The following is an 18,089-nucleotide window of genomic DNA, read 5'->3' on the forward strand; positions in this document are numbered from 1 at the left end:
ATCTTCATTTTTCGATAAAGTTATGGTAACTGTAGAGTACCCAGAGCACACTCTCCAACCCTATGTGCGACTTTTTAGAGGATTACGGTTTCAAGTGACCTTGAAACTGAAGACATTCAACGACTGCCGTGGCCAGCACGACGTGTTCTGTTACTTTTGTCGAGCACTGTACTTACAGTCTTTAACTGGAACCAGTTGTAACCCCAGTCTGTGGAAAAGGCAACTTAAATTAACATCGTGAGTTCCTCAAGTGACGTTTGATTTGTCTAGTCTTTCTGTTATTCTTCTCTTGTTGTTGATTGAGGGAAGGGGGGAATCATGCAACTCTCGTCTGAAGCTGAGTACACTGGGCACGAATGATAACAACCCATAAAAATCCCTTGACGCATAGAAAGGAAATTGAAACGTAGGCTTCTACCACGTGATTTGAAGTTCAGTGACTCAGTGTTCAATGGGACTAAGTTTTTTAAAATACATTTCTTCTTTATATGATAACAGAGTTCTCTTCTACGACTTCACCCAATGTCTGCGTCTATCAGAAGAGGAAATCCGTTGCAGCCGGATTTGTTTATATCCGAGTTCGCTATATCCAAGGTCGGATGCAGCTGAGTTGTTTTTAATTGAGCATTTGGCGCTCAGATTGCGTGTATGGGTAATGATGCTCGTGGACGTAATCAATATGGCGAAATTCATTTCCAGTTCCAAGGAAAAAAGCCACTCTGACAACAGAAGGTCACCACACCGTGTAGCTGTTGAGATTCGTCACCATGGTTACCATTAATCACCGAGACAACCAGGAAAGCCTGTTTCTCAGAGATGACAACGCGTAAGTCATACAGAAATGGGAATTTTAAGCACGTTTTCTCCGAAAAATATTTAAAAAGCTGAATAGACTGGTTTTCTGAAATCCTCCACTACGTGACGCTGATAAATCTGGAAAATGTGCTGCCATCTGCCGACAATAACGAAAAGTTTCGAATAGAAAAGAGGTTATTTACTGTGACTTAGTTAAAGCTGACTTTATATGTATTCAACAGCATTTCTTGTGGATTTTATGGGCCTTTTGCACAACGTGGCCAAGTTAGTCGGTCCCAGGCGAAGGCAGCATGGTCTTTCCTCTCGGAAAGTCGAGTTTTTTGAACAGCAAACAAAAAAATCGACTTCAGAACACACCTAATGTACAGACAATATAGATGGAGCATTGCTTAGTTGCTGATGCTCCTTGCTTATTGGAAAGCATCGCTGGAGATCCCTGAATTCAGTTTCGGCAGCCAATTGAAATGAGACAACTTTCTCAGTGCCACTGAGGACTTCTAAGTTATTTTTAAAAGTGCTTCAAGTTCATCTCTAATCCCTCCAGCTTTACATTGTGTGGTAGAGTTGGTGATTCCTTCCATCTAATCCTTCATCTCTTGCCCATTCCTTTTAAGTAGGCTGAGGTGTCTCTGGATGTCATATAAACCCTGCGGTTTACCATATTATCTATTTCTCACCACATTAACCGATATAATTTCCATCAGGGAATTTAACCAAAACGATTTCAATGTTCATACATTCTCTTGACCTTTCAGGTCCTTTCTGAAGGTTGCAATGTGACACGCGGACTTAGGAGAATGTGACCTCATCATGACGACTGCTTCGATTTCCTGTCCTTGTCTAACCCATTAAGCTATAACAAGAAAACAGGTTTTTATATGAAATGTAAGGGATTTGCCTGGAGCCTGATGGAGGCACCAAAACAAGTTCTTAGAACAACACGCAAGAGGGGGAAGTTCCAACGCTGACGAACATATTTGGAGAGGAAACTTCTTTTTAAAGCATCGCAAGTGAACGAGTAATCCTTAACCGAATATTTATTTAGGATGAAACGAACTTTTATTTGTACCTCCATAGTCCAGCTTTACAAGTAGGATTCATTAACAACAGGTAGGTATTGATGATGAAAGTTAAATTGAAATTGTAAGATTGAGCTTTGTCTACGTTATTTGATTGGTATTGTGTTCCTGCATAGCGTTAGATAATCCCTAATGGGATTCGCGTCTTCCCCGTAAATTATAAAATTAAATTTATACGAATGGAGTTATTCTTCTTAAAGGCTTTGAACGATTTGATCCATATGAGTTCTTGAGATTATTAAACCTCCATTCGACTTGGATTCATGAATATGATTGATTTTTAAGACTTGGTTTAGTAATGATCATTAAGCTGGTTGCATCCACCTGGTAAGGGGTTCAAGCCTTAAACATAATTATTTAGATCAATAACATGTTTGGGTTTATCCACTCAAACGAAGTTTTCTTCGAAGAGAGTCCAAATGGGTTGGTTTTTTTGATTACACAGAGAAATATGGTTAATAATTACAAGTATTAATTAGTTGATGATTCAGTATTACTGGTGGATGAGAAACGTCTTGATCAACCTGTAGTGGTCATCAAAAATATCTCCAACTTTAAATTTAAATTCTATAACTAGATGACTATTAAAATATTCAACATTTAAATGAAAGATGGAAAAGACCTTATAAGCGTTTTGATTGTTAAGTTCTTGTAATTCTTTGCTCTGTGCTTCTGTGCAGAATCATGCCAGTTGGCAAGATGGATCAATAACGGCTTCAACAAAGTCCCGATTCTCTTTGGGACCATTTTTTGGTATGGCTAGTATTTTGACAAAGATCAGAGGACTGCAATTACCTGAAGATTGCGATTCCAAACTACGTAGGTGGAATGAACGAAAGGCTGAAATACGATTCAAAGAAACGCTAATAACTAAAGGGGTTTTCCCTATTTTGTTTACACACCAGAGTCATATTTCATCCTCATGGTTACTCTTAGGACAATAAGTCATTAAATTTCATCAAGTAGTCTTCTTAAAGTTCAAATTACAAAATGGCGAGGAAGTTACCAAGAAATCCAATAATTTCAATGAAAGAAAGTTAATTGGAAAACTTAAAATGTTAATTCAATTTTTTATTAAAATTCGATTCATATAAACCACTCATTGATCTTGAGTACGTTTTCTTTGCAGTTACAATTAGAGATGGTTCCCAGGTTTTGGATACTCCTGTACATTTTTCTATTTGTTGGAATATATGCTGAAGAAATAATCAGGATTAAACGACAAGGTAAATATAAACTCTACGTGTACATACTTATATGTAATACTAATAAAACTGCACGTTTGTAGTACGAATACACTATATTGCCAAAAGTAACTGGACACTTGCATGTTTAACCTTTTATTGATACAATATTTAATAACGCTGGCCCACCACGTATTGAACTCATTGGCCAAAGAATTAGAGACCTTCTGCAATTGGCGTCAACGGATAATCAAACGTAGAGTGTGCAAATATAAGTTGGCACATGGTTCTATTGGAAAATGTCTGGGATATGAGAAAGGGCATTTTGGCCTCGCACATTGCAGATGTACTGCAATGCCACGAAGAGATTGATTCGTGGCATCCATGATGACCCCTGCTGGATGTTGCTAGCTCATCACACCCATATGTTGCATTTCGTTGATCTGCTTGTTCTAGAATGAAGATCTTTGCTTTTATCTTATTTCTGACACTAAGATGGTGGGCATGGTTCACTTTTCTCAAATACTAATGGTGTCCGGATACTTTTTTGAGAGTACAGTATAATCGTATAATAGTTATGACAGCATAACATCATAACGTAACTAATATAATGTTTATGGCTAATATAAGATGGTATAAGGATATAACATAAGTTAATATAACTAATTTAATAATATAACTAATTTAATAATAATATAACTAATATAATGATTATAACTAATATAATATTTATGATGAGAGTTTTGTGTCTTAAACAGCAAGTTTAAGATCACTGAAGAGGCAAAGATCGGCCATAATTGGAGATTCGAAAAGCTCCTCACAAGTGGAGTGCTTTCAGTTAAACTATTTAAACCTCAGAGTAGTTTAAGAGATAAGTTATTGGTGATTCCTTGTTAATATGCACGTGATGCATTTCCGCATAATTTCATTCCTTGGAACGATTTTTGAACACATCTTGGACCAGAATCCATAATTCTTTGGTGAATATGTACCCAAACTTTGGACAGTATTATATCAACCTTATATTAATAAATTTAATGTTTAGAACTTATAATAAACGAAATAATAGTTTGTAAATATAAGAATTAATTAGTATTAATATTATTAGTAGTATTTCTTGGTGTTAGTATTACTATTAGAAGTGGAAAATTATGCAAGAAAGCAACTTTTTACAGCCTTATCCAATAAATCTTCCACAACATGAACTGTCCATCCCTTCTAATAGTCTGTTCTAGCTTGAATTTATTCCAACTATCCGCTTCCACAACAACAGATGAAAGTTTTCCAACAATCAATCATGATGAACGTAAACGTCCACATCCATGCTTCCTCCTATTTGAGTTTATGTCCCCACACGTGTATAGCCTGAGCAAGAGGAAGAATTCCATTGGTATTGAGCTTACTCAATCTATTCAAAGCCCTAAACACCTCAATGAGATCTCCTTGCAGGGGTCTAGTCTCCAGGCGTTGCAGTTTGAAGAACTGAATCCTTTCCTGGTAAGAACATCCTTTTGTTCCTCTCACTAATCTTATTGCTCTTCTCTACACCTGTTCCAACAGATCCAAGTCCTTTCTAAAATGAGGCCTCCACACCTATATGCAGTACTTCAAATTAAACTTAGCTGTGGCCTTGTAAAATAGGACAATTACCTCCTCATCCCAGCTAGCAATGTTCCTCTAAATCATTGACAAAACCCCATGTCTTGGCAGCTTGTCTGCACTGCTCAGAGAACTTCATATCTGACTACACAATTACCCCCATGGCTTTTTCATTTTCCACCTTGCATTGGTCAATTTTAAACTTCAACTGGCATTTTTGAGCTCATCTGCCTAATTTTCCAAATCTTGTTGCAGTAGTTTACCTTCATTACTGTCATTAATTGCGCTGCCAATCTTTGTATTATCTGCAAACCTGGACATTGTCTGATATACCTTCAACAATAGCATTGATGAATACTGAAAACAACAATGGACCCAGCACCCAACCCTAGGAACTCCACTAATAACATTAGTCCACGAAGAGTAGTGTCCATTAATTATCACTCTGTCTTTTCCCACTCAACCATCCCTTTATCCAAAGCAATAACATCTCCAGTCCTTACAGATCTTCCCTAAATATAAGTTGGTAAATTCCATCCACCAAAGGTGCCTTATTTCTGTACATCTTCAATGTCTCTTCCACTTTCCTTTAAGTTATAACAAAATTATTTATAAAGCTTCATGATTAGTTTAATTATATTTCATATTATTGAACAAATCGATGTACTTGTCTATGCTCTTTGATCCTGTGATGATCTCAGGATCAAAGAGGACCTTATTAATTTCTTCACTGAAATTATATTTTAAATTCTAATTACAATGCAAACCCATTTAGCTAACCTGAGACTACAATCCGTTTTATATTTGCTGTTGTTTAGGATGGAAAAATGGTCATCTACTCGTACCTCCAGGACATGCAAAGAAACTAGGTGGAATGTATGGTCCACCAGGTCTTGGGGGTCATTTACCACCAGGTCAGGCGAGGAAGAAGTATTTCTTTTGTTTCATTAGATTTATTTAACCTGACTTGTCTTAATTTTCAAATGATATATCGCATTAGTTGATGTCTATATTTAGATTAGATAGAAATATCCCCAATGAGGAATTTCTCTTCTTCTTGGATTAGAATAGACTGACGCGAACATGAACGATCTCGGAAGTGGTATAAAATTCGCCAATGAGACCATTGTGTATGTCCTAAGGACATCATCATGTTTACCAATATTTTTAAGATTCAAGCCAAAGCCTCTTTTCGATAGATGGATTAAACATTCTTCACCAATGCTTTCATTGAACACTTTCGTTATCTTTTGCTGCATTTCTTTGAAGATTGGTGTATATAACTCCAAAAGTTAAGAAATAAACTGAAAATATCAAATAATTTTATTCTTTTGATACGATTCGCCTCGGCCTACCCTAACTAATCTTTTAGAGAAAGAATAATTGGTACATTTAAGAGTTTATCTTTCACTACATGGTTATTGAAGAAGGATCCATAAGTTAGAATTGGACCATTCTACTCCCAGATAGCCTGCAAAGGGTTGAAAAGATTAGAATGGTCCTGATCAGATCTCCCCGAACTTTGATGTCATTACTGCTCAGTTACTGGTATTGTTGACTCAACCCTATTTCTCAACCAAGAAAATTATGAAAGCTACTGTTCAAGAAAAAGTTCTTTTATACTTCAATCATAAAAATTTAGTGGCAAATGGAGTATACACTGAGTTGCCACATTATTAAATACCCACCTACTAGGTCCACTTTAGTCTTGAGCTCGGCGTGGATTCGTTGTAGCATGGACCATAACGTGTTGTCGACCGTCAAACTGGACGGCCTCCACCTTTGACTTCTGACATCAATGAACTGTTTCTGACGATCTCTTTTTGGTGGATATCATTTTGGATATTATATTGTTGCTGTCACTGACGAAGAGATTCATTCCATGAAAGGATTAAGTGTATCTAATAAAGTGGCCACTCAATGCATACCTTCAACTTCTTTTTGATTAATTGGTAAACTGATGATTATTTTTGTTAGTTACCGAACATGCTTGATGTCCCGGAGAGGGTATATCAGGTTAGTAACTTAACCAACTTGTAGCCAATGAAATGTGGATGTTTACCAGCTAGTTCTACGATCTTTATGTACCCCTGATTCCCTCCTCCTCTGCAATAAATCTTGTTTACTGTTTCATCTGAATGACTCAATATTTTAAGACTAATTTTAAGTAAATTCTGTTTTGTGTTCTCAAACCAATTACGTTTTTTTTGTTTTATTTAGGATGGAAACGTAATGGTAACCTACCTCCAGGACAAGCAAAGAAACAAGGTCAAGGAAGTGGTCGTGTTCCTCCTGGACAGGCTAAGAAACATGGGAATAAACCTCCAGAAGAAGAAGAAGAAATAGTTCCTACTAGGAGACCTCCTGAGTACGAACCAGACTGGGAGGTCGAGTGGGATGGTAGCCAACAGACGGCTGAGAGGATTCTCTCCGAATATGTTAATCGCGGTGCGGATGAACTTGAATTACCCTCCGGCAGAGGTTCGGAACTTGTTTCTGGAGATCCCTTCGAAAGATTTGGGAGTTGCCTTTCTTTTCGGAACAGACCAGGACAATGTAGTTTTGTTAAGAACTGCATGCTCCAAGGATTCGTGAACAATTATCGGACATTTCGCAGATACATGTGTGTAATCAATAATAGATATGTTGGAGTCTGCTGTCCCAATAGTTACTCCCCTCCAGCAACGTTAAGACCCCCTCAACCACCTACGAATCCTCCGAGAACACCACCACCTCCAATTAAAACTGGATCTCTTTCGGATGGTAAGACAGTATTAAGATTTCAGTGATGTTTAATGTTTTTCATTTAAAACATAATTATGGAAATTAATAGAATTAATATTTAAAGGTTATTGGGGATGCTTAAAAGGATTCTTTGCTTTCTTTCTTTGTATTTAAAAGGATGTGGCAGAAACTACAAAACGAAGATCGTTGGAGGAACTGTTGCTGATCCAGGGGATTGGATTTGGATGGTAAGTCTTTCGATATTGTAAATCTAGTTATCATTAAAGGGATTAACAACAGACCAATGCTCGATCACGTCATATTAGTAAGAAGAAGGAGGTAAGGGAAATTGGCTATTGTTGGGTCAAGGTGAGTGGCAATGCAATTAAAAAATAGAATTTCCGAGTACCAAGAAACCATTAACGAAAGAGGAAGGCAGAGATGTGTTCTCCCACCTACCTTCCCCCACTGAAAGTGAGAATACGCCCTTTTTCTACCACGGCTTCCAGTAAGACCACATTACTTTGAAAAGCAGGATTAACCACACTTGTCCAGAAGATATTGCAATTAGACGTGCTAAGTTGATTCCATACAATCGAGACAGGCAGACCGGAACCAAACACAGTGCTCTGCACGATCTCCACTTCTCACTCTCTCATTATTCTTTTGAGAGCCAGAGCCATTGAAAGGGGACAAATAATAGAAGTAAAACAACATCTGAAAGCTATATAATTATTTCGATATCTGATGGATGGTACGCACTGCCATCTATTGAAGATAAAAGCGCAATCTGTTTTGTTATTTTTAAGAGGTACCCATAAAAAATCTCCCTTCTTTTCCTAAACATTGTTACTCAATAGTGATCGCATAATATTTTTTTAACAATTAAATAATTCTTCTTTTTCTCCATAGGCTGCATTACTGAGGAGGACCAGACAGTTTTGTGGAGGAGTATTAATCAGCGAATATTATGTTCTGACTGCAGCACACTGTGTACTTCGGTAAGTGGTGATTTCGTCTCCTCTTCTAACTTTGAATTTTGAAATATAATTGGAAAGGTTGTTTTTAATGAGTTCATAAACTGGGGGGTATCACAGCCGACGACCGAACTGAGTCCCACTCCTGTCAGCAAAAGACACAGAAGGCACAGTTACACCCAAACGTATCTGGTCTGACAAATCTCGGTTTCAGCTGTGTTTCTGATAAAAGGACCAGAATATGGAGAAAACAGCATTGGTTTATGCACACATCCTGCTGTCAACAATGAAGACTGGTGGAGATGGAAGTGTAATGGTGTGGGAAAAATTTTTGTGATGAACATTGGGCCAAATGACACCAACGGAACAAGATTTCAATGCCATAAGTCATCTGTAAATTTTTTCAACCAGGAGTATCTCTTCAGGGCTGCACTGTATCCGTCTGTGAATGGGTTCTTCCAAGAGGATAATGCTCGATGTCAAAAGGTCAGAGATGTCTCAGAATTGGTTCATTAATAACCATTAATGAAACTGTTCTTCGTGGACATGTTATTAGAGAAGCCCCCAGGGTTCAGGGCTGGATTCATTGTTATTTTCTGTATTTATTAATGATATTGTTGTTCATGGAAGTAGTTTCTGTTTGCTTGAAGAAACACCCAGTTCCCGGTTGGAAAAACCGTGAAACCTTCGCCTGGGACCGATTTTCTCGGCCAAATTGTGAAAAAGTCCATAAAACTTCATCGTGTCATTCAACAGGATTCGAGCTTAGGTCTTTTCCACAGAGTGTGGGGAGGACGGCGATCCTACCAAGTCCGCTACCCACGAGAGAATAATGATAATGATTTAGGTAAATCAGGCTTAATGTCTGTCTGAAGATGATACAAAGGTTGGTAGGACAGTTAATGACAGCATTTAGGGTAAATTGTTGCAACAGGATCTAAAAATATTAGACCAATGACAGTTGAAGTTGAACATTGAGAAATGCAAGTGCTCATATGGGTAGCAGTAATTCCAGAATAAAGTACCAACTGTATGGTACTACAATCGGGGTAGTGTTAATGAAAAAGACTTGGGGGTACTTCTGCAGCCAGATATGAAGTTCTCTGAGCAGTCACTGAACCATAGTATCCAAATTTGCTGTCATAATTTGTTTACCTCCTTTTCTGCCTTTCTTAATATAATTTGATAGATCCCACCCACTGCATGTGCCTTGTTCATGTTTAGCTTCAATAGTTTCTACCCTATTGGGGAGTACAGTTGATAGAATCACCGTCCTCCCCTCACCAGGTGGGGAAGATCAGAGTTCAAATCCCGTCAATGACGTGAGGAATTTTTATGGGACTTTTTCAGAACGTAGCTGACTTAGTCGGTCTCAGTACCATGGTTTTTTTCTCCCGGAAACTCCAGGTTTTCGTCCAGCAAACAGAAAATCGACCACAGAACACACGCAATTTACAGAAAATATACGGAACAATATGGCCTTAGTTGCTGATGCTCCTGAATTCCAACAACAACAATATGTAAAATTTATCTTCCACTTTCCTTTCAGTTACCACAAAATCATTTAGCTCTACGTCAGCGTTTGATGAACATCTGGCATTTCCTTCTCGAAATAATTCCTCATGTGTGAACATAGATGTAAAATACATATTCAGTTTTTCGGCAACCCAAGCAGGGTCATCAACAGTCAAACCATCGATATCAACTGGACTAATCTGATTCAATCCATTCGTTTTACTGTTAACATAAGTAAAGAAGTCTTTGCTACTTTTCTTTGAATTCTTTGTCAGAGACTTTCATTATTATTACCTAGCCATATAGTGAAGGAAGCCTGAGGCTTACGGTGCACCAGCTAAAAAAAATCCGAGTTATCTTGAGAGAAAGAGAGAGAGAGAGAGAGAGAAGTAGAAGGGAATCACCAAGAAAGAGAAGAATGATGATATTCAGCTCAGGACCCTGGGTGTGCCAAGCCCATACTCACCAGATGTGAGCCCCTGGGTTTACTTCTTGTAATCTGCCTAAACTCCTTTGTGATTTGATGGCAGAATAATTCGTATCTAAATCTTTTAGAAATGGAGATATTTCATGGCCAAATTGCTTGGACTGCCTCTTGTTTTTCGGATCATAATGTGAAAGCGGGATTCATCTCCAGCCACAATAACGTTTATACGAGGCTAGTAATCCTTGATGTCTTACTGCAAGAATATTTGCTGATGCTATCGAGGCAGTGTTAGGTGGGTCGGAAAACTGCTAGCTTGGGGGGGGGAGACAAAGACCAATAGATTGACAGTAGCCACTGGCAGAGGTGAAAGTGATTCTTGCACTTCTTCTATTGGAATGAGCAGAAGCCTGGAAAACAAGATGCAGGATATTTCAGAGACTGCTGGAAGTCATTGCGGTACAAGTAAACACATGGGTTGTGTTAGGGTAGCTAAGAAAAAGAACAGGTGCATGTATGCTTGGTTGTACACCAATGCTAGGAGTTTGGTAAATAAATTTGATGAATTTGAGGTATTGCTCAAAACATCGAAGGCAGATATTGTTGGGATATCAGAGACGTGGTGTCACACAGATATAAGTGATGCAGAACTGGAATTTGGGGAGTACAACGCCTACAGAAAGGATAGACAGGATAGGAAGGGGGGAGGGGTTATGCTATAAGTTAAGAAACACATAAAATCCAAGGAAGTGAAGCCAGTGGACATCGCTGGACAGTGCAGTGTCGAGTCAGTTTGGTGTGACATAAGCATTGGGAGATCAAAATTGAGAGTAGGAGTGTGCTATAGGCCTAATGACTCTGATGAGTATAATAAGAAACTGTTCGGAGAAATAGAGTGGGCCAGTAAATCAGAGAGTCTTATAATGGGATATTTTAAATTCCCATATATTGACTGGAATTTGTGGGTTGGTCACTCACACACTAGCAGGGCTTTTGTAGATTTATTGGATGATTGTTTTCTATATCAGCATGTTCGGGAGGCAACTAGAGGGAGTAATACTCTTGATTTGATTATCAGCAGTGATTCTTCATGCATTAAGAATCTGCAGATAAATGAACCACTAGGTGGCAGTGATCACAGTGTGCTGAAGTGGAATTTACTCACAGAGGTAACTACCATTAGGGGTAAAGGGAAGGGTTATTGTTTCCGTAAAGGCGACTACGATGGACTGAGACAGTATTTAAATTCTGTACAGTGGGACCAACTGATGATGTTGCCAACAGCAAATTCAAAATGGGAAGCATTCAAGGAACTTATCTTGGAAGCTACTAGGCTTTACATTCCAACTAAGAAATATTGTTCAAGGTTTAGGCCAAAATGGATGTCAGATGAACTAATGAGGCATATGGCAGAGAAGAAAAATGCATGGGATACATACAAATTAATGGGTGACATGGAAGCCTCTGATAGCTATAAGCTGGTCTGTAACCAATTTACAAAGGAGGTTAGGCAAACAAAGGCAGATTACGAGAGATCCTTGGCAAGGGATGCGAAGAAAAACAGCAAACAGTTCTTTACTTATGTAAACTCTAGAAGGAAGGGGATGAATCAGATTTGTCCACTGGATATCGATGGTTCAACACTTGAGGATCCTGCTCAGGTGGCTAACAAACAAAACGAGTATTTTGCATCTACATTTGTAATAACTGAGAGGAAATTGGAGAAGAAATTGTTGAGGAAAAACATAAAAAAGGGCACTTCGGGTGGATGGGATCTATCCAGTTATATTAAAGGAGGCAGCAAAGGAAGTAAGCAAACCCTTAGCCATAATTATGAGAGCTTCCTTGGACTCAGAGGAAATACCCATGGACTGGAGATGTGCAAATGTGACCCCAATTCACAAAGGAGGATCGGAAGACGACACAAGTAATTACAGACCTGTTAGTTTCACTTCTGTTCCTGGAAAATTAATGGAGGCACTGGTTAAAGAAGCACTGCAGGATCATCTAGACAAGACTTCGGTTATAGCTCAGACACAGCATGGTTTTGTTAAGGGGAAGTCTTGCCCGACCAATTTGATTGGATACTATGATGCAGTCACAAAAGAACTGGATGCAGGGAATAACTTTGATATTATATACTTGGATCTTAGAAAGGCTTTTGATACTGTTGCACATGGAAGACTGCTGCACAAATTGAAGCAGTGTGGCATTGGAGGCAAATTGCTGCTATGGATAAAGGGGTGGTTGAGGGGGAGAAGACAGAGAGTGGTAATCAATGGACACTGCTCGTCGTGGACTAATGTTATTAGTGGAGTCCCTCAGGGCTCAGTATTGTTTCCAATATTGTTTTCTGTATTTATAAATGATATTGATGATGGTATATCAAGCTTAATGACCAAGTTTGCAGATGATACAAAGTTTGGCAGGGTTGTTAAGGACACTACTGACACTATGCTGCTGCAACAGGATCTGGAAAGGTTGAGTAGATGGGCTGAGAGGTGGCAAATGAAGTTTAACATTGACAAATGTAAAGTACTACACATTGGAAACAGCAACCCCAGATCAACGTATCAACTCTGTGGTACTACACTGACAAGTGTAAAGTGTAAAGTGTATTCGTGTCATACGGCACCAGGGGTTTTCCCCCATCTCTGCGTAGTATACATTGTCATGTGAAACAGAACACTGTTGAGGCCAGAGATTTAAAAGTGTATGGATTTTGTACATGTGTACTGTTGTTCATCTGGTCATTTAGCCGCTGGATCCCTACTGAGGCCCAACGTTGCCCACACTTGGACCCGTGGAGGCAGACCAGGTACACCAGTATTACAATAATTTACTCTGGCAGGCTACTACTACACTGCCAGTGGTAGAGAATGAAAGGGACTTGGGGGTGGTTGTGCAGGCAGATATGAAGTTCTCTGAGCAGTGCAGACTGGCTGCAAGAGTAGCCCATGGTGTATTGTCAATGATATGCAGGAATTTTTCTAGCAGGGATAAGGAGGTGATTATTCCATTGTATAAGGCAATGGTCAGGCCACACCTAGAGTACTGTATACAGGTCTGGAGGCCTCATTTCAAGAAGGATGTAGAGCTGCTGGAACGAGTACAGAGAAGGGCAACAAGATTAGTGAATGGAACAAAGGGGTGCTCCTACGAAGAAAGGCTTAAGTTTTGCAAGTTACAGTGTCTGGAGACTAGGCACCAGCGAGGTGATCTGATTGAGATGTACAAAGCCTTGAATGGTTTGAGCATGTTCAATGCTGATGGGATTCTTCCTCTTGCTCAGAATAATCACCTGAAAGGGCACAGATTCAAACTGAGGAAAGACAATTGTAGAATAGATTTGGGGAAATTTGCCTTTAGCCAGCGGGTGGTTGGTTGGTGGAATAGACTTCCATCACTTGTTGTTGAAATTGATAGCCTAAACAAATTTAAGGCTCAGCTGGACAGGTATTTTGAACGAACAGAGGGGTGAAGTGGAAGTGGGTTTTTTTTTTTTTTTTTTTTGGCTGATGCTGCATAAGCTTGCTTTCTTGCATGAAATGCCTCTACTAATGCTAATACTAATTGCTTGCTGTAAAAATTTCCGCTCTCAGAAACTAATAACTGCCAGTTGTTGAACCGCCTGTTCAGGCATGCATCCATCTAAAAGCAGTGTCTAACTGGAAATTAATTAGAAACTTAGAGGACCTACTTTGTTCTGCCTCTTAGCGCTTAGGTTATGAAGTATTCCTTTTCATTCCAAAATGTTCTATTGATAGTCAGTGTTCAGCGCTAGACTGATCTATAAGTTGATGTGATTCCATTGCAGGCTTTCACCAGCTGATATTTCTGTCCGTCTTGGGGAATACGACTTCAGCAACGACACCGATGGTGGAATCCAAGATTTCGAAGTAAATGACATTCGTCCTCATTCCGAGTTTGATCGATTCACCAACCGTAATGACATTGCCTTGCTGAAGTTGTCCAGAGCTGCGTTTTTCGCCGAAAATGTAAATCCCATCTGCCTTCCCCTGCCCAACGCGGACTACTTTGGTGAAATGGCCACCGTCACTGGATGGGGAACTTTATCATTCGGTAAGCTTATTGAAATTATCGTAAATCGCAATTATATGAAAATCCCACCTTAGCAAACTTCTTTGTGATCCGTAAAGATTTAGCTGAAAAGTCCATGAAAATCTTAAGCGATATAATAATAGATTATCCATAAACTTGTTTATCAACAAAAATATAACGCTATCATGGTAACATTGGTGAACAAGTGGACCTATGTTGTCGCATGTGGAGTGTGTTTTTTGGGGTTGCTTGATGTTTTATCACCAAGAAGTCTGCCCTTAAATGCCCTCCACGCCACAGCGAGGCGGGCAACAAGTGTTCACGTACTGCTTTAGTTCCAGATAGGCCTAATGAGATGCTTTACCCACAACGAAGTAGAAGTTAAACCTCTGAGTGCCAGCAATTTCCACGTTCTCCGGGAGCTCAAACCTAGCAAACTGTGTCAGCAAACATTAAACCTGGACGATCGAAGTGCCAGGAATCGCTATTTAGTGATAAGACCAGGATCAGGAACAGCATCAGAAACCTGAGGTGGAAGTAAATGATGTCTTCTTTGGGCCTTATGGCTAAATCCTTGAAGGTAAATTTTTATTTACTTTAGAATATGGTGTCTTCATAGCCTGGAAAGAAGGATTCACAGATTGTATCCAGTGGTTACTGGCGATCAGAGTAATAAGATTACTCTTGGGCAACCAGAGTAATCTTATTACTCTGGAGGGGCAACCAGAGGGCGTAATACTCTTGATCTCATTATCAGCAGTGATGCATTAAGAATTTACAGATAAAGGAGCCACTAGGTGGTAGTGATCACAGTGTACTGATGTGGGATTTACTCAAAGATGTAACTACCATCAGGGGTAAAGGGAGGGTTTTTGCTTTCGTAAAGGCGACTACGGAGGTCTGGACAGTAAACTTCTATACGGTGGAACCAACTGACGATGTTACCAACGTTCAATTCTAAATGGGAAGCCCTCAGGGACTTAATCTTGGAGGTTACTGGCTTTTCATACAAACCATGAAATAGTGTTGAAGATTTAGGCCTAAATGGATGTCAGTTCTACTGATGTAGAATGGATGTCAGTTCTACTGACATCCATTCTACATCACACATCAGTTGAACTAATGAGACAGGTCGCACAGAAGAAAGATGCATATAAATTATCAGGTGACACAGAAGTCTAGTCTGTAATGAAGTAACAAAGGAAGTTAAGCACGCGAAGGCTGATTATGAGAAATCCTTGGCAAAGGATGCAAAGAAAAAGAGCAAAGAGTTCTTTACTTATGTAAAATCTAGAAGGAAGGAGATGAATCAGATTGGTCCACTTGATACTGATGGTTTGATCGTTGATGATCCTGCTCAGATAGCTGACAAATTGAATGAGTATTTTGTGTCTATATTCGCACATGAGGAATTCTGTAATGAAGGGAAGGTGAGAAGCTTATTAACTTCTAACAGGGAGTTAAATGATTTTGTAATAACTGAGAGCAAAGTGGAGGAGAAGTTGTTGAAGATAAATACAAGAATGGCACTTGGGGTGGATGCGAACTATCCAGTTATATTAAAGGAAGCCGCAAAGGAAGTAAGCAAACCCTTACCCATAATTATGAGAGCTTATTTGGACTCAGGGGAGGTACCCACAGACTGAAAATGTATCTCCACAGATGTGCAAATGTATCCCCAATAAATAAAGGAGGATCAGAGGAGGACAGAAATAAGTACAGACCAGTTAGTTTAACTTCTATTCCGGGAAAAATAATGGAGTTACTGGTTAAAGAAGCATTGCAGGATCATCTAGACAAGACTGCAGTAATAATTCAGACACAGCATGGGTTTGTTCAGGGGAAATCTTGTCTGACCAATTTGATTAGTTATTATGATGTGGTCACAAAGGAACTGAACGCCAAAAATTCACATATGAAGCTATCTGAGCAGTGCAGACAGTCCAGAAGAGTAGCTCATGGTGTCTTGTCAATGAATTACAGGGATTTTGCTAGCAGGGAAAAGGATGTGATTGTTCCCTTGTATAAGGAGATGGTCAGGCCACACTTTGAGTACTGTATACTGGTCTGAATGCCTAATTTTAGGAAGGATGTGAAGGTGCTGGAATGGGTGCTAGAGACGGGCAACAAGTTTGGTGGGGGGAAAGAGTACCCTTTCCAAGAAAGGCTTAACTTCTTCAAATTGCAGCGTCTAGGGACTAGGCAGCTGAGGTGATCTGATTGAGGTGTATAAGGCTTTGAATGGGTTGAGCAAGCTCAATGTTGTTTGGATTGTTCCTCTTTATCATATTCCGCACGCGAGGGGACATAAATTCGAATTGAAGAAAGACAGTTGTAGAATAGATGTGTGAAAATTTTCCTTCAGCCAGCAGGTAGTTGATTGCTGGAACAGACTTCCATCTGTTGTTGTGGAAGTTGATAGCTTAAATAAATTAAACGCATAACTGGACAAACCTTTGGAGCGTGAAAACCATTCCCCTCTCTTTCGAAATCGACTGGAGTAAAAGGAAAAAAAAGGGTTGAAATCAGATTTTAAAAGTCCAAACAGCATCACTTTCAGAAGGGATCTAATCCAGGTTTCTTCTAAATTTATTTGCCCTTTTCTTCACTAGTATATTATATCTTCAGTCTATTTATGTGTGACGTATATAAATTTTCATAATGTTACTATAATCGTCGAAAATCTAACGAAGCCAATGTTACTATGGCAACGTAGTCCATGATATTCTGGTGTTGATTGAATTCTATAAAGTAAAAAGTTATTAGTCCCGAATAACAAACGGTTCATCTTCTATTTCAGGGGGTCGCTCTAGCCAAGTTCTTCGCCAAATCACCATTCCCGTTTGGAACAACACAGATTGTGATCGGACTTTCACGCAGACCATAAATGATGAGTTCCTTTGTGCCGGATACACAGATGGGAAAACAGATTCCTGTCAGGTAGTTGGAGACAACTTTCCTTCCTGCTTTTCTGTTTTTCTTTTCATAGTTATCAGTAGCAAAGGCGCAGACATGAACAAATCCAAAATGACAGGTCGGTAGGACCCGAACCGAGTCGGATCTACTTCTCCTTCATCACACCTTATATACATCTGCTGGACCAAGGCTCAGATCAGATCCACTTTAGGTCTTAGAGATCCTTGACTTTGGGTTTGTTAAGGCCTGCACATTTGCTACTGCTACCTCATCAATACTGTTCATTTGGTGTTATTTTAACCAAACTTTTCTTTGTTTTAGGGCGACTCGGGAGGTCCATTGATGATCGAAAGTTTGAATGGACGTTGGTCGGTGATTGGTATCGTATCTTGGGGATTAAGGTGTGCCGAACCAGGATACCCAGGAGTGTACACCAGAGTTTCCAGATACATCGACTGGATTAAGGCAAATGCGGTGTAATCAAGATGTCCGCTTTAAACTACATCGATGTGCTTTTGGTATGCAGTTGGGACTACGAATACCATTCCTCTAGTGGCAGTGCATACAATTGGTTGCTCCTAAAGCCTTTGTAACAAAATACGAGATTCAAAAGAGGTAACAATTCTCCTTGTGACAAGCCGTGACGTCCATTGAGACATTTAAAAGAGGACTCAATGAATTAGGACTTAAAAAGGTGCAAGGGGTCTCTACATGTGATCAAATAAAGGCATATTTGTGGTGTTAATAATATCGTGAAAAAGAGCATTTGTAGGTAACAACTTTTGCAAATAAA

General features: G+C 39.3%; 1 protein-coding gene across 1 annotated transcript; it reads left to right on the top strand.

Annotated features, from left to right (window-relative positions):
• Positions 1-1,767: 1,767 nt before the first annotated feature.
• Positions 1,768-18,089, top strand: LOC150091779 (trypsin-1-like). Its single transcript, XM_090376894.1, has 8 exons — positions 1,768-1,926; positions 3,025-3,121; positions 6,899-7,441; positions 7,580-7,650; positions 8,315-8,403; positions 14,136-14,401; positions 17,181-17,320; positions 17,618-18,089. Exons 2-8 carry the CDS (start codon positions 3,037-3,039, stop codon positions 17,774-17,776), a joined length of 1,353 nt encoding a protein of 450 aa, XP_090233020.1. The 5' UTR covers positions 1,768-1,926; positions 3,025-3,036; the 3' UTR covers positions 17,777-18,089.

The sequence above is a fragment of the Mastigoproctus giganteus genome, chromosome 1 (assembly GCF_048544385.1).
Source record: "Mastigoproctus giganteus isolate SK-2022 chromosome 1, ASM4854438v1, whole genome shotgun sequence".
NCBI classification, from domain to species: Eukaryota; Metazoa; Arthropoda; class Arachnida; order Uropygi; family Thelyphonidae; genus Mastigoproctus; species Mastigoproctus giganteus.

What these genes read in the sequence shown, in the direction of transcription:
- LOC150091779 (XM_090376894.1), top strand. Translation starts at nt 3,037, where the DNA reads ATGGTTCCCAGGTTTTGGATACTCCTGTACATTTTTCTATTTGTTGGA. An exon ending in AATCAGGATTAAACGACAAG is followed by an intron (nt 3,122 to 6,898) that starts GTAAATATAAAC and finishes TGTTTTATTTAG; the next exon opens with GATGGAAACGTAATGGTAAC. An exon ending in CAGGGGATTGGATTTGGATG is followed by an intron (nt 7,651 to 8,314) that starts GTAAGTCTTTCG and finishes TTTTCTCCATAG; the next exon opens with GCTGCATTACTGAGGAGGAC.